Here is a 15979-nt window from a genome sequence, read left to right on the forward strand (position 1 = left end):
TAACTTAGTAAAGTTAGGAATTACGCATTGAATGTTCTGCTTTAATATACATTAATTCTATTACACGAGTCTCTATATACTATGCCAGCCACTGTTGACTTAGTTATTGAAGAACATTAAATCGCTGATAAAAAAAACCATGTTTCAACTTTTCAAGGATTAGATTATAAATTTTGATTACGGCTAAGGACAGTAGCCTAGTGGTGGTAAATACATTACACAGGACAACTACTCCAACAGAATATTAAATCATTATCCCCTTAGCTAAACACAAAGACAGACATGACCTTTTAAGTAAGTAGTAACTATTATCCAACTCAGATACCCACCTTGTCAACCAATGTCCAAAGTCGGGTCGATGAGCCCACTGAACTCCCGTCTGATTTAATGAACGAAGTAACCGACAGCAAATAAGGATGATCCATGGACTTGCTAAACCCATCCACTTTTCTGAGCCTTTTAGAAATTCACCTGAAGAGGTGACTTTGCCCAGTTTTGAGTCACATGATGGTATATCAACATTCCTGCACTGGGCGGTTTCCTCAATATCTTCAAAATTTTGCTTCACAGCAGTACTAAGCTGAAGATCACATTCTTTCACAAGAAAGTAGTGTCTACAAATTTCCTGGCACAGTGCCAGGCAAAGAGTATTGATAAGAAAATACCAGGTTTGGTGCTCCTCTTCAACGAAGCTGCTTGCTCCCAGGCTCACAGCATGGGCAACAGTTCCTGCCAACATGAGTACATCTAGTTCTGACCAGCTGGAATTGGAGACAGCTGGGTTCTGTGAACAGAAAATGTGTCATTGGTGAAATAATCTGAAAAACATATCATTACTTCAGTGTGTGTTTAAAATGTGCTTACAGCGACTTGTTCAGTGACAACAAATCCTAAGCAAAAAAGACAAAATTATGTAATTTTTCTCAATGGCATTTTCTGCACTTTTTACTCTTAAATAAGGTTAATTTTAGTGTAATCCACTGAGAATGCATCATAACACATTTAATGATACTATTTTAAATCATTTTATATCTCCTCAAGGTAACGAACGTCTCTCTGAATAATCACCAATGCACACTTCAGCTTCAGGTTCTCTACAATCGTGTGACAGAAGGCGTGGAGCAGCTCTTTCTTGTTGCACATCAGTAGATCTAAAAATAGAACTCTTGCAGCAATCAAAAACTGAGTAGAGATACCATTAACAAGCACCGCTCTAGTGCCCTAGCCATTCTTGGCTTGATAAAGTGAAAAAATCATCTCAAATTACCAGCAGCTATTTCAGACATCTTACCGCCTATTGTTACCTTGCAAACGGAACTGTGTATTTATTTCATGATAAAGAGTCTGTTAACTAGTGAGTGTTTAAATATGTATTTCACATGTTCTATGTGGCTACAACAATACTCTTGGCCTGATTTCTTCATTATTTCAATTTTCTGCTCACTGCAGCTACACGGAACTATCCTCAATGCCCACGGCTGGGAAGAGAGGGCTATATACTCGCGAAGCATGCCAATGAGCACTTTGGGAGAAGTGCTGCCCGAACAATGCTTTATTTTCATTTTAAGTAATTTTCTCGGTTGGGAAATACACTAAAGAAACAACCTATCGCGAATACGAACTATTGATACTTTTCAGTACAGAGACCATTTTAAAGCCAAATCCCAAACATGGTAAATTATTTATATTTAAAAACAAAGTTCTCTGAATGTATATTCTGTAGATTCATTTTCTTAGCTAAGCGCTCCTACACTTGACCTTGTGAGCGGACTTTAAAAAAGCACTGAATATCCAGGAACTTTATACAGACTAGTCAAATGTACTTTCCCCAAAACTGTGTATACTGCACTATGATTTCTAAGCTTTAGGTTTTTTTTAGACCTCTCTCCCTTACAACAGACAACCAAGGAAAGTAAAGTGATATTCTATTAAACATATAAAATCATGAAGTCTGAAGACCACTGGTGTAGCTCACTTCAGAATGGATTTAATTTCCTAAGCAACAGGCCACAGCTGTGAGGGTAAGAGAAAGGCAGTGTGTATGGAAAGCACACACTACAGTTTACTGTGCTATTTGACATGGTTGAAAATTAACGTAATGGTCAAGTCATTGTATCTAAAGATGGTGACTAGCTGCAGTGGCCCAGGACGTAATATTTTGTTGCATAGAGTACCTTGCTAAAAGCACTGGCTGTGGTGTGTGGAAAACCGGGCACCCTGTGAAGAGAGTTACATGTCAGCCTAGCTAAGCAATCAAGTTTTTCGACTCTAAGCAGCTGTTATTAAATTTAAAAAGTGTTCGCCCAGGAACAAGCACCTCCAACAGTTAATTTGACAGTTCTGATTACATGGAGGAGACACAGTTCAACCCTGAGATGCTTAAAAGAAAACTAGTTTGTGCTCAGCACATTTGGTTTTGCATGGTCAGTGATTTCACTTTAAATAGCTTGTCCTAGTAACCACTGCAGGGTTTAATCTCTATCAGAAAAACATTTGCCAACAATTAAACATTAGTACTGTATGTGAGAGATCATAATTTTTTCCTGTACTTACAAAGTATCTTAATTATCTCAGATACTGCTGTGTGGTAACTATTGGACATAGTTATTGTTTATGTGCCATTAAGTACTGACTTCAGAAGTAGACCATGTATATCAGATTTTTAACTCTCATGATGTTGACTATCTCCATGTTTTCCAATACAGACTCCAAAATGTTGGCTTACCTTGTAAGATTTGCTAACAAGTTATGAATTTTCACCCAAAAATTAAACCTATATCTAATCAGGTAGCAGGTAATAAACAAGTTTAGCCTCAGCATCTAATTAAGACTAATCTGGAGTTTTGATTTGTGGGAACCAAGCTGTGCAAAGTCTAAATGTAGTCTTTGTTATTCACCGCCTGGAGTTCGTGAGCTGAGTAAACAGGGCAGGTGATGTACCTGAAGTACGTATTAGATATTATTAATTCATACTAACAGCATGGACCGCGTGTGTGTATGGTCGGGGGGTAAGGGAGCACATTACACCAAAACTTCTGCATTTACAAATTAAAATTACAGATGATGATACAGACTTCAAATTTCAACTGAATGAGATTTTCCAGCTGAAATACATCCCAAGTCAGTGATCTAAACTTACTATCATCTGAAGCCTGTTTGGTGGATTATGTACAATACTTACTCATTCCAGATAACAGATTAGGTTATATCACAACAACCACCAGCATTAGCACTAACCTCTTGTTTAACAGTCTCAGCAGAGAGACCCAAAGAGTGAAAATGCATTGAGACCAAATTGTGCGTAAGCATGTCATTAGACCACAGGAGATTTAAGTCACAGCAACGCCAATGCATTCAGTTCTGTATTTAAGGGACCAATGTCGTCAACCCGTGCCCCCAGAAGCTACAGGAATCTCAGATCCCTTCACCCTCCTATCAGACAATTTATGTGTCTTCTTTTAAAGATTTAACGCTCCTTTTACAGAAATATATATATGTATTTATGTCTCGTACCTTATGGTTATCAGCACCAACCCAGGTGCCCTTGACACAACAGTAAGCTTCATAAATTGGAAACAACTGAAATGTAAAGTCACTGCGGAATCATGAAACAACTTTATGGGAGCAATCAAACTAATGGGAAAGTTTCTGGTGTTTCTCCAAACTTGCTCCATTTCTATGCCCATGTGAATACAGTTTCAGTGCAGCAGCTTAGTGTGACAAAATACTCCTGTTGCAGCGCCAATTACTTCAGCAGAATTACACTAGTAACCAAACAACCCCTCTGCACATCAGCACATCTCATGCACTCTCAAGGTCTAGGAAACAGTAAGAAAAATAGATTAATCAGGACTGATATTAATCCTGGTTGCATTGTTGTGGCTTTTCTGACTATTAATAAACATTATGGTAGTGCTTCAAGACGCCAATCAGGACTGGAGCCCCATTGCGCTGGGCATTGTACAGATTTAGGTAAGATAATTCCTGTTCTCGAAGGCTTACAACTAGAAGTCAAAATGGGGTAGAGGATAGGAACATAATATATAAATAAATATGGTGAATTAACAAAGCTTTGGTATATGTTTTGTTGTTTAAATGGCAGGAATGGTTAAATGGGAAGCTAATGGCACTAACTGAGTACAACAGAAGTTCACCTACCTCACCAGGATCAGCAAACAGGGTTCTTTACACATCACTGTCAAATGGACCTGTTCCCCTAAGGGCATATCCTCCTGACCTCCATAACAATAACCCTGTTTTCTCCTTCTGCTCCCGCAGACAGTTCCCCCATACACACACAACTCTACTGTTCCTGAGAGAGGGACACATTCAGTGATCAACCCCACACTCCCTCACACAGAAAGCACGTACAAAATAAAACTCTGCCTCATTACTGAATGTCATCATTAAAGGTTAGCTATGCCTTGACTCATGGAATACTAAATTTAGATTTCTGTGTCAGTAACTGACTTAATAAAAACTACCCTGAAATGGATTTTGTAAAAGCATTGTGGGGTACCACGATTAGGGCTCAATCCTTCAAACTCTTGAGCATCTTCAACCCCCATTAATGTTCTAGTCATTGCTGGTACACAACACCATAAAGGTCTGACACCCTCATTATATCAAGCAAACTGTATATGGAATCCTTAATTTATAAATATGGATTTTCTAAGCAGCAGGCTTGCAAAGCCAACCTAGTATCTGCAAGTCAAGTCGGGTTCTTTCTAGTTTGTGCGTCACCACGAGTAGTAAAAATTTTGCAGCCCAAATAAGTTCTCGGTGCAATTCTCTTACACTGATTAACCCAATGGTGGCAACTAGGACATAATTAGACAATGGGAATGCACAGGCGCTTGCAATTGAAATGAACATTTCTGTTAACATGTGGGGCAGAAAAATACAGTTCACTCACAAAGCCGTGCAGCTTCTGGAGGGCTGACAGTACAATAGAGAGTTATTTTTTACTCAAGTAAATATCAGTGACTAAATGAGTAAGTCATTTTTACACAGTCACTTTTCAGACTAGAAATTATAAGGTTTGAGGGATGTTAGTAAAGAGTCTAACATTCCAGAAGTCATGTTCTTGGATTCTGCTCATTTGGACACAAAGTGAGCTAATCTGTATTTCCAACTGTGCTACCTTCCACGGAACAGCATTGATTACCACTGTTCCCAATAAGGTTTTTCGGGAATGCTGGGATCACATTTCAAAGCTACCAATCGCTGCACCATCTCATTCATACTTTTTTTTTTTTTTTTTTTTTTTTTAAAGGTAGTAAGAATGAAAGAAAAGGTCTTAACGTGAACTGCAATTTGGTGCTTTGGTAATTAAACAGGAGATAAAAAAATACCATATGGGGGAAACCAATAAAAATTAAGCAGAAGGCAAAAATTCAATGAAATAGAATTTATTTGAATTGCATTTTATTAATGGAAGTAATACTCCAGAGCTGTTGCATTCTCTGCACTTTCAAAATGTCCCTTACTTAGGCTGGCCCCAATTTTTAAGAGAAATAGCAAAACATGACTACAAACAGGAAAACTACATACGGCGGACCCTCGCTAGAACGCGCCTCTATAAAGCACGAAATCGCTTATAGCGCGGGACTGCACATGGATCCCAAATTTAATTACCTTCATTGGAATCCATAGTAACGCGGTCCCCGAGTTAATGCGGGCCCGCGCATGGATCCTAAACCCCGCGTTCTAGAGAGGGTCCGGTGCATTATACTTCAAGACAATCCAGTAACTTTGAATTGAGGCACTACACAAATAAGTGAACATTTTGAAGATTTGCTAGGATTTATAAAGGACTGCAGCACTATTTAAAGCTTTACATGTCACTGAGGGAGCAAGTGATTGTGAAAAGATGTACTAATCAAAAGTTATTTATAGCATCCAGGAAGCAGATGTTAACACTGCCTAGAGCATTATAATCTCCAGAAAATTCATAAACCTGATAATCAGCTCCTACATTCAAGCACAGGAAAAAAGCCACATTGAAGGACATGTACTTCAGAGACTTTCTTCAGAGATATGAACTGAAATGCTTTATTTAAAATATAAATATATATATTTATATATATATAATGTATATAAAAGATCTGAAGCCATTAACAGATGGTCTTGAATACATATATATTTGTATTGTAAAGCATACATTTGGAAGAGGGATTTATTCAACCTAACAAGATGCATGTTCTAGGCTCTACACTGGCAACATCAAACTCTGAAACTGGAAAAGAACAGCCTTCCTTGCCCTCTCAGTATTTGAGATGTCATCTCAGTTCCTGCAGAATCCTGAGATCAGATATTGCAGTGGTTCTCAAACTTACTTGATCACGCCCCACACTTGTGTGTGTCTGTAGTATGGATGCCCCTCACTCCCGGCACACAAGTACATATACCAATTAAAAAAACCATGCAAGTTTCACTAAATATTAAAAACAGTAAGGTACTGCCACACCCCTACTTCTGTGCTGCTGGCGGCAGTGCTTCCCTCAGATATGGGCACCCAGCCAGCAGCTGCCGCTCTCCAGCCACCCCGCTCTGAAGGCAGAGTGGAGACAGGCAGCTGCTGGCCAGGCGCCCAGCTCTGAAGGCAGTACAGCCCTCAGCAGCCGCAGCACAGAAGTAAGAGTGGCATGGAATATATAACTGTATGAACTCATCCAAGGAATTTGCTCTTTATGCCCTAACCAACCCACAAAAAATGTGTGATTTCACTGTGATTTAAGTAGACCCCTATTGATATGTGTGGAGGAATCAACTTTGCTAGTTATTCATTGCTGTGGATAAAATGGGGGCAAGTAAGCTTTATTTTCCCCCCAAAAAGCTTCTCAATGCCCCCCCCGCCCCAGAATATACTCTGCACCCTGCTCCCTAGTTTGAGAACCTCTGTGATACCGTAATGCAAGGAAGAAAGGAAATGATTTTATAGTACTATTTGTAATTCATGTCTACTCGTGTACACCTCTAGCAATCCATCTTTATATATTTCAATTAAAAGCATCTGTCTAAGCATCTGCAACTGGAGATGGGAATGAAGCATGTGTAGACATACCTGAGCTAGCTTTAATGCAGCGTGACTATCAATAGCGCCAATGCTGCTGCAAGCCCACCCAGTCCCCTGGGTACTATTACACAGGGAGCCAGCCTGTGCTGAAGTTTGTGCTCCCACAGCTTCACTGCTATTGAGATCACGCTAGCTAAATTAAAGCCAGCTCAGGTATATGTACATATGCGTCAATCACACCTCCAAGTGCAGTGTAGACAAACCTTCAACATTTCTTTACAAAACATGATATACAAAAATTTCCCTTGGATTGACAGTCTCAAAAATGTCCCTATCCAACAGACGCTGCTGCACCTCAACCTGCGAAATCCACTCCCCCATTTAACCCAGGCCCTTAGGCAACGCGTGGGAAAACATGCAAGTCTTCCAGCATGACTTGAAAGTCAAACATCTGGAAACTGTTGAACAACTTCCATTTTAATGAGACAAAGAGTCCTGTGGCACCTTATAGACTAACAGAAGTATTGGAGCATAAGCTTTCGTGGGTGAATACCCACTTCGTCAGACGCATTCCATTTTAATGTTTATTTTTCAGTTTTTCGTGGTATGACTACACTGCAGCAGGGAGAAAGCCTCCCAAAAGACGCAGACTCATGCAAGCGGGGATCCAGCTAGCACTCTAAAAACAGCAGTGTGGATGTTGTGGCTCTAGCAGAGACTTTGTCTAGCCACCCAAGCTCAGACCCAGTTGGAGGGGAGAAGCGGGGGAGGTTTGAGAGCCCAAACTGCTGCTCAAGCCACAATGCTCGCCTGGCTAGCGTGAGAGCCTGTCTACCCGGGCTGGAAGGCTCACTTCCAGCTCAAGTGTTGACAAGTGGCAGCTGGTCAACCTTGGCACAAGTGAGGTATAGTAGAAATGCCTGGGGCTCTCCACACCATAACTCTCCCCTTAGCCCCAGCTCTCTGGGAGCTCTTCCCCCCCCAATTCTCACCCCGCTTGGCCCTGGCCCCTGAAGTCTCCCTCCTCTCTTTACCCTAATTCCTCCCTTCTCCCCAGACCCTGGTGCTTACTCACTGCCCTGCCTGCCCCCCGAAAGTTCACTATTAGCCACAAGTCCTTCGGGCTCCCTCTTCCCTAGGCTGGGAGCAACAGATTTACCAGCTCGGAACGGTGGCTCTTCTGCCCATTTGGCCTTTCTTCCTGATTCCTTAGCTCCTGGTCAACTTCTCCTCCAGCTTCTTCCCCCACAGACTGCACAGTGAAGGATTTTGAGTGGGGTCCGAGGCGTTGGATTCACTGCCCAACCCACAGGCTGCAGTGATTATACAGCACTGTAAAGTGTTACACTCAAATTGCCCCCATTCAAAATCCCAGTGGCTTGCCTCCTGTCAGACCTTCACCGCACAGTCTGCGCACGTACCACGGGGGCGATGGAGAAGGACACCTGGAGGCTGTTATTAAATACAAATTGATAACAGAATATAGTTGCTGTGTTCTCCATTCATATTTAGTGACACACACGTATTTGTGTGGACTTTTACAGGAGGGGCGGTGCCCCAGTGCCCTCTATACATACATAAGCCATCACTGGTGTAGACATACACCTCCAAAGTTATTAGCATCCTCTAAAAACCACCAAGGAAGGCTGGCATCATGGACCATTCAGAGATGGGGGTTGACATCCCAATAGTGAATGAGAAATGATAGGTAGGGCGTGGACTGACTGTGATGGACCCTGAAAGCGAAGACGAACTGCTATAGAAAAGAGCAAGCATGTGGAGGGAGGACATGGACAAAGCAACAGGCTAGTAAAATGATATTTGAAGCAGCATTCTGAATGGATATGAGCAGCACAAGATTTGTCAAGGCCAGAGAAAGGGATGTTGCAGCAATCGAGACACAAGATGACAGAGCTTGGACAATAATTTTAAGCTGTAACTTATATTATGCTGAAAGAATCTGCAAGATTGAGATGTGTCCTGGGTATGAGGACCTACAGAAATGCCCAAGTTGAACATGTCACCCAGGTTATGGCCTGAGTGACAGGTAGGAATGGTGGTGTTGTCTGTAGCAATCAAGAAAAGAGGCGAGGGAAGATTAGGAGCAGACTAGCATGACCAGTGTTTCCTGATTAAGTGTTGACAGATTTGTCACAATGCTTTTGTGCAAGGAGTAAGGACTCTGACACGAAGCTTAACTCAATTTTCTGGTCATCATGAGATTAACATCTTAACCTTATTGCCTAATTTCTTTGCTATGCATTTTAGGATATTTTCAAGGAAACATCTTCAGTCACACATAAAACTCGAGACAGCAAAAGAAGAACTTCTGCAGCCCTAAAGCTACATGAATTTGTGTTGTGCTTGTAAGTGAAGCGACTCATTGGCTCAAGAAAAAAAAAAGTTCCCTTTAACCTGACTTTGAGCAGATCAGTACAAATGCACACTTTTGAGTATATGCCTAGGCTTGGCAGAATTTGATTTCTTTTAATAAATTCAATGGATAATATATTTAATGACAGTAGATGCCGAGATTCGAAAATTTAAACCTACCTAAATGTGCCACTGCTCCAGCTCCACTAATGCCAGGATTATAACACATTTTACATACATTAAGGTGGGACTCTAATTTAAAGTTCTCAAGCAGCATTTTTCTTACTTTGCCTATTATAAATTTTGATCATCATCAGTGGAAATTGTGTGTCTGTGTGTGTACACCAACATTTACCAATACAAATCTAATCCTTCCAAGAACCTTCCGGCAAACCAACCACAGGGATGGGAGAAGTATCAGAGAGGTAGCCGTGTTAGCCTGGATCTGTAAAAAGCAACAGAGAGTCCTGTGGCACCTTTAAGACTAACAGATGTATTGGAGCATAAGCTTTCGTGGGTGAATACCCACTTCGTCAGATGGGAGAGGCATTCTTGCCTTGAGTAACGGAACGCTTAATACAATGCTATATAAAGGAACATGGCTCTCTGCTTATCCTCAGCCCCTTCCACCTGTTGGAGTGTGGGGATCTTCACTGATAATCTATACGAACTCAAGTTACAGGTAAGCAACTTTCTCCAAGTACTAACCATTATTTTTTGGCTTGTTGCTATTTATAAAATTGGGGGAGGGGGGGAGGAGGAGGAATTGGGACTATGAAAAAATGTGGAAAACTGTAGAAAGAAAAAGAGTACCCAGCACTGCTCACCATGAGTAAATGTTTCCATCTCAGCAGAGACTATTAAGGCACTATGAAATGTTAGCAGTGTCAAGATCAGACTACTTTTAGTTAAAGCAACATTAATCTAAGAAATATATTTCCTTATTTCATAGTAAATAAAATAAAAGCTAAAAGTCAAAGCCTAAGTAAGAAAATTCAGAGATGACTGAAGTGTGTATAGGCCATTTTGAGATCAACATTCCTTTTCAAGAGTAGACTGTACAATCGGGGGTCTCGCTCAGCAGATCTGTCCATTCGTTGATTAGTTCATTACTTTACCAAGTATTTGCTGCCAGCCAGCTATCAGACCACAGAACCAATGATTCTTTTTACAATCAAGACAGTAAGGGAAACCATACAGCTTCTGTATTAAATATTAATTGATTTTTCCATTATTACCACCTGCTGAGGAGGGGCAGTCAGTTTCATATAGCTGATGTGGTTTTAAAACCTCTGAATTTGTTTTATGAAACTAAAAAGCTAACGATGCCTGTTTTCTTACTCAAAATGTTGTCATGTTCCAAGTATCTGGAAAATACAACCAGTTATCTTCAGTGTGCAGTATTTTGACATCACCCAAACTGCTTTAGTTGTATATGCAAGTGTCATAGCGTACGAGGCATGTAACTAGTGTGCTGCATAAATTGTTTCTAATCTAGTAAATCAAATGCAAAATTACACTCATTAGAACATTTCTTAAAGTAATGTGAAAATGAACACTTTTTACAATCTTCATTACAGTAATCAGTATGATGCCATAGTGACTGTATCGCATTTCAATGTTACTCTCTTTAAGTGGGTTCAAATTATACTATACCTTTAGCATACACCAGGAACTTCAGATAAGACTTTGCTCAAGGATACATCATAAACAGCAAAAGGCTTCAACTATATTTCTTGAAGAGTGGTCTCACCTTAGCTGGAAGTTTGGGATTCTCAAGCATCTTTCCAAAGGCGGATAAAATTACACACATAAGTGCAGAAATCAGCATCATCACTCCAACTGCCATTAACCATGATATACTGCAGAAATAGCACAAGCTTTCCGCTGATGTGCATACAATTACATGAACTGCACAGAGCATCAGGCACATCAAGTAAAACAGCAGAGAAAACAGCGGAGGGGAGAGTGGCACTTCAAATTCAGCCCTGCTGCTCAGTGCTTTTGGCATGCTGAGCAAAAGCAGAAGCAGAACCTAGAAAAGAGAGCAAAAATATTGAGATGGTCACTAGATAGATTCAAAACTACAGATAGAGTATAGAGCAAACGTTCAAAGGAAAACAGTGTTGTTGTTTTCCATACTGCACTGCTAGTAAATATATTTTGCAACAAGGTTGTGTGTGATGGAAGGTACATGCCAGACTGGGCAGCTTTATGCCAATTGTAACTGAAGGATACACTTACATATTATAGTGTTTTTAAAGTGATATACAAACTGTGGCACAGAAATCCTGCAAGTCCTCAATATACAAAACTCCCACTGATTTCAATGGCATCCCTGAACAGGGAGGGTTTGCAGAATATGGTTTCTAGTATGAAGAAATGATTGCTCACCCTATGCAGTAACTGCAGTTTTTTGAGATGTGTCCCCCTATGGGAGCGCCACTCCAGGTGCATTGGCGGCCCTTCTGTTGGGTTGCCAACTTTCTAATTCCAGAAAACCAAACACCCTTGCCCCGCCCACTACCCCACCCCTTCCAAGGCCCCGCCCTTGCCCCACCCCTTCCTGAGGCCCCACTTCCCTGCTCACTCCATCCTCTCTCCCTCTGTTGCTTGCTCTCCCCCACCCTCTCTCACATGCTCATTTTCACTGCAAGGACCAAACACGCATATTACTGTTTTGACAGATGTGTTATGCTAAGTTCATCTTTTAATTGTTACAGGACACTAGAGCTGGCAGCAAAATAGTCAAAAAGGGTAATTTTTAAAAAAATCAAATTTCACAAAGGTTTTCATGATTCTTTCCCTGCCCTCTTCTCATTTTTTGTAACTAGCTCCATGTTTTTTGTTCACTAAAGTTATTGTAATTTTATGTGTGGAATTAGGACCACACATTAACACAGCTGCAATGGGTCTATTAAAGACCCACTCCTGAAGCCCAAATACAAATCCATAGAGCAAAACCACAGAAATGCACCTGTCCAGATACCTGTATAAATAAATCTATGGAAATGGACTCCCACACCTACATGCAGATACACACGTGTATTCATGTGTACACCTCTAGCATGCACTAACACATATACTTCCACATTATTTAATATTACAATTGTTGTTTAGTGCCTAGAGACCCCAACTAAGATCAGGGCTCCAGGGTGGTGGGTGCTGGACATACACATAAACAGAGAGAGTCTGCAACAAAGAGTTTATAATGTAGCCCGACAAAGGTGGGGAGAAATGTCTGATCCATCGGCTCTTCTGAAATTAACGCTTGGAAAATATATCACTCATCTAGTTATGAGCTAAAATTGCCATTATGGACATTAAGGACAAAAGAACTAAGATACCTGCAGAAATTGACCCAAACCCGTAACGCCACAGTGACCCTCCATTTTCTCCTCTATGGTTAGAGAGGAGCAGATTTACAGAGGGCAGGTTATTATAAAGTGGTTATAAAGTGCCTATGTAGTTAATCGCACAATCAACTACTTGCCTGGTGTTTTCCATTCTAAGACCTTGTTTTACCCAGCCCTTTCCATTCTAATGCCCTATTTTCAGTTTCTTATAACCTCACCAAACTAATGGTTTAGGCTGAAATTTTCCATGTTTGCTGTTTGCCTCAGGATGAATTTTCTTTTTTTTAAAGTCTCAGCAAAATCACAGCTGTTTCTCATATTGATATTTTGCCCATGTTAAAAAATTCTTAACCATTTTGTTGAGAAGCTCTAGTGCCTCCATACTTTGGATCAGAGACTTGAAATTTGGCCAGGGTCCCCCTAGTGACAGGGATGTGCTTTTCGCCATCTTTGTGAAAATTCATTCATATTTGGACAAGTTCTGATCCTCAAAACCTCAGTTCACACATGCTCAGTAGAGATTTAGTAGAGTACAACAGCTACATTCTCGGAAGATTTCATCTGTACTGAGCATGCTCCAACCCCTCACAGTTCCTACATGCTGACCGCACAACGCATGTGCTACCCCACAGATCAACAGTGCACAGACTTCATCTCAGGACTGCAGGGGATGAGCAGGACTATCTTTGCAATTGGTTCTCTTGGCAATCAGGGACTGTTGTAGCACCAAGCAGAAGAATTAAAAGCAGGGAGACTATCCTGGGCTCTCAATACTCCCCAGTACTGGTAATAGAAGAGGAAGCCACCTGACTAATACAGAGGCATGAAGCGCTGAGGAGGGAGACGGACAAGGACAGGCTGGAAGGAGCAGGGAGGCCAGGGGCACAAGAGTCTGTATAAACATTAGATTATATGCCACTATGGAACCTGGCATAAAATCTAGTATTTCCTGAGCCTCAGCATTCCTCTGTCAGCAAATAGTGTGAAACCCAAATGTTGCCTCATCTCCCTATAATGGCTAATCCAATACCATTACCACCAGTTGTTCCATTAACTCAAGTGCTGTGGATCTACAGGTTTTAAACACTGTGATGACCTATGTGGGTGTCAATGTGATCCGACATGATGGAATTTTTTTAAACCTAGGAGGTAGGGCTGTCGCGCAATTAAAAAGATGAATCGTGCCATTAAATAATAATAGAATACCATTGATTTACATATTTTTGGATTTTTTTACATTTCAGATATATTGATTTCAATTACAACACAAAATACAAAGTGTACACTGCTCACTTTATATTTATTTTTGATTACAAATATTTGCACTGTAAAAAAAGAAAAAGAAATAGTATTTTTCAATTCACCTAACACAAATACTGTAGTGCTATCCCTTTATCGTGAAAGTTGAACTTACAAATGTAGAATTATGTACAAAAAAATAACTGCACTCAAAAATAAAATGTAAAACTTTAGAGCCTACAAGTCCACTCAGTACTACACCTCTACCCTGATAGAACGCGACCCGATATAACACGAATTCGGATATAACGTGGTAAAGCAGCGGGGAGCCCCGGGCCCTTTAAAGCGCCACCCGAGCCCCGCTGCCGTAGCTCTGGCGATGATTTAAAGGGCACAGGGCTCCCCACAGCAGCTGGAGCACCGGGCCCTTTAAATCACCACCGGGGAAGCCGGTCCAGTCCGGCACGGCGTACCGGCTCTTGCTGGTACGCCCTACCGGACCAAACCCAATAGAACGCGGTCTCACCTATAAGGCGGTGAGATTTTTTAGCTCCCAAGGACCGCGTTATATCAGGGTAGAGGTGTACTTCCTGTTCAGCCAATCGCTCAAACAAGTTTGTTTACATTTGCAAAAGACAATGCTGCCCGCTTCTTGTTGACAACATCACCTAAAAGTAAGAACAGGCATTCACATGGCACTGTTGTAGCTGGAGTCGCAAGACATTTACGTGCCAAATGCACTGAAGATTTGTATATCCCTTCTTGCTTTGACCACCATTTCAGAGGACATGCATCCATACTGATGTTGAGTTCTGCTCGATAACTATCTCCAGCAGTGCGGATCGACACATGCTCATTTTCATCGTCTGAGTCAGACGCCACCAGCAGAAGGCTCATTTTCTTTTTTGGTGGTTTGGATTCTGTAGTTTCCACATCGGAGTGTTGCTCTTTTAAGACCTCTGAAAGCATGCTCCACACCTCGTCCCTCTCTGATTTTGGAAAGCACTTCAGATTCTTAAACCTTGGGTCAAGTGCTGTAGCTATCTTTAGAAATTTCACATTGGTACTGTGACAGTGTACCCCATAAGGCTTTATGGGGAGGGTGCTTATAAACGTATGTATGACATAACCGGAATATGTTTTGTGCTGCCTGTGCCATGTAATATATCTCCGTAAAGGTTATGGTCTACTATATCTATTCATCCTATTTGTACATGTATATCATTTTCTACTTGAGGTTAAGAATATGGGCTGTATGCTTGCTTGGTTTCTAAGTAAGCTTTGGGAGGCATTTGGTCAGCTTCTTTAGGAAGGAATTCGCCAGGTTAAGTATCTGATCAGGAAACACTTGGAGAACAATGCATCTTGGAATGCTCCAATCCACATAAGAAGCCTTCCTGGAGACATGCAAGATACCATGTGGACAATGGCGTCGGCCTGTAAAGACTGAGTCATGCAGGGGCATGTGACTTGCCCGGGTGACTCCAAAACTCCATCTTGGAGCTGGACTTTGCATAGGAGGGAGGTCTCCACCCACAAGAGAGAGTCTATTTAAACCTGTGGGAGACCCCTCCAGTTTGTCTTCAGCTGGCTAAAGAAGAAGCCTCTCCACCCCCCACCCCCCCCAGGATACATGAAGGAGACTGAAACAAAGGACAGTAACTACAGGGGGTGTGAGAGATTGCTGGACCCAGGCTAAAAGGAGGTTAGCCTGTAAAAGAGAGTGCTCTGGAACTGGTGAGGAAATCATCTGTATTTAGTTTGATTAGACATAGATTTGCGCATTTTATTTTATTTTGCTTGGTGACTTACTTTGTTCTGTCTGTTACTACTTGGAACCACTTAAATCCTACTGTCTGTATTTAATAAAATCACTTTTTATTTAGTAATTTACTCAGAGTATGTATTAATACCTGGGGGAGCAAACAACTGTGCATACCTCTCTATCAGTGTTATAGAGGGCGAACAATTTATCAGTTTACTCTGCATAAGC

At 41.2% G+C, this 15979-nt stretch overlaps 1 protein-coding gene across 1 annotated transcript in view; it reads right to left on the reverse strand.

Moving 5' to 3' along the window:
- LOC113409439 (GPI ethanolamine phosphate transferase 2-like) overlaps positions 1-15979 on the reverse strand; it is a 121201-nt gene that overhangs the window by 56786 nt on the left and 48436 nt on the right. Inside the window, exons 8-9 of the mRNA XM_026663352.1 lie at positions 11145-11426; positions 330-784 (exon numbers count right to left, since the gene is read on the reverse strand). Of these exons, the coding sequence (XP_026519137.1) occupies positions 330-784; positions 11145-11426 (737 nt within the window). The remainder of the gene's footprint in view (positions 1-329; positions 785-11144; positions 11427-15979) is intronic.

This window comes from Terrapene carolina, unplaced genomic scaffold (assembly GCF_002925995.2).
Source record: "Terrapene carolina triunguis isolate 2854851 unplaced genomic scaffold, T_m_triunguis-2.0 Scaffold33356, whole genome shotgun sequence".
NCBI classification, from domain to species: Eukaryota; Metazoa; Chordata; order Testudines; family Emydidae; genus Terrapene; species Terrapene triunguis.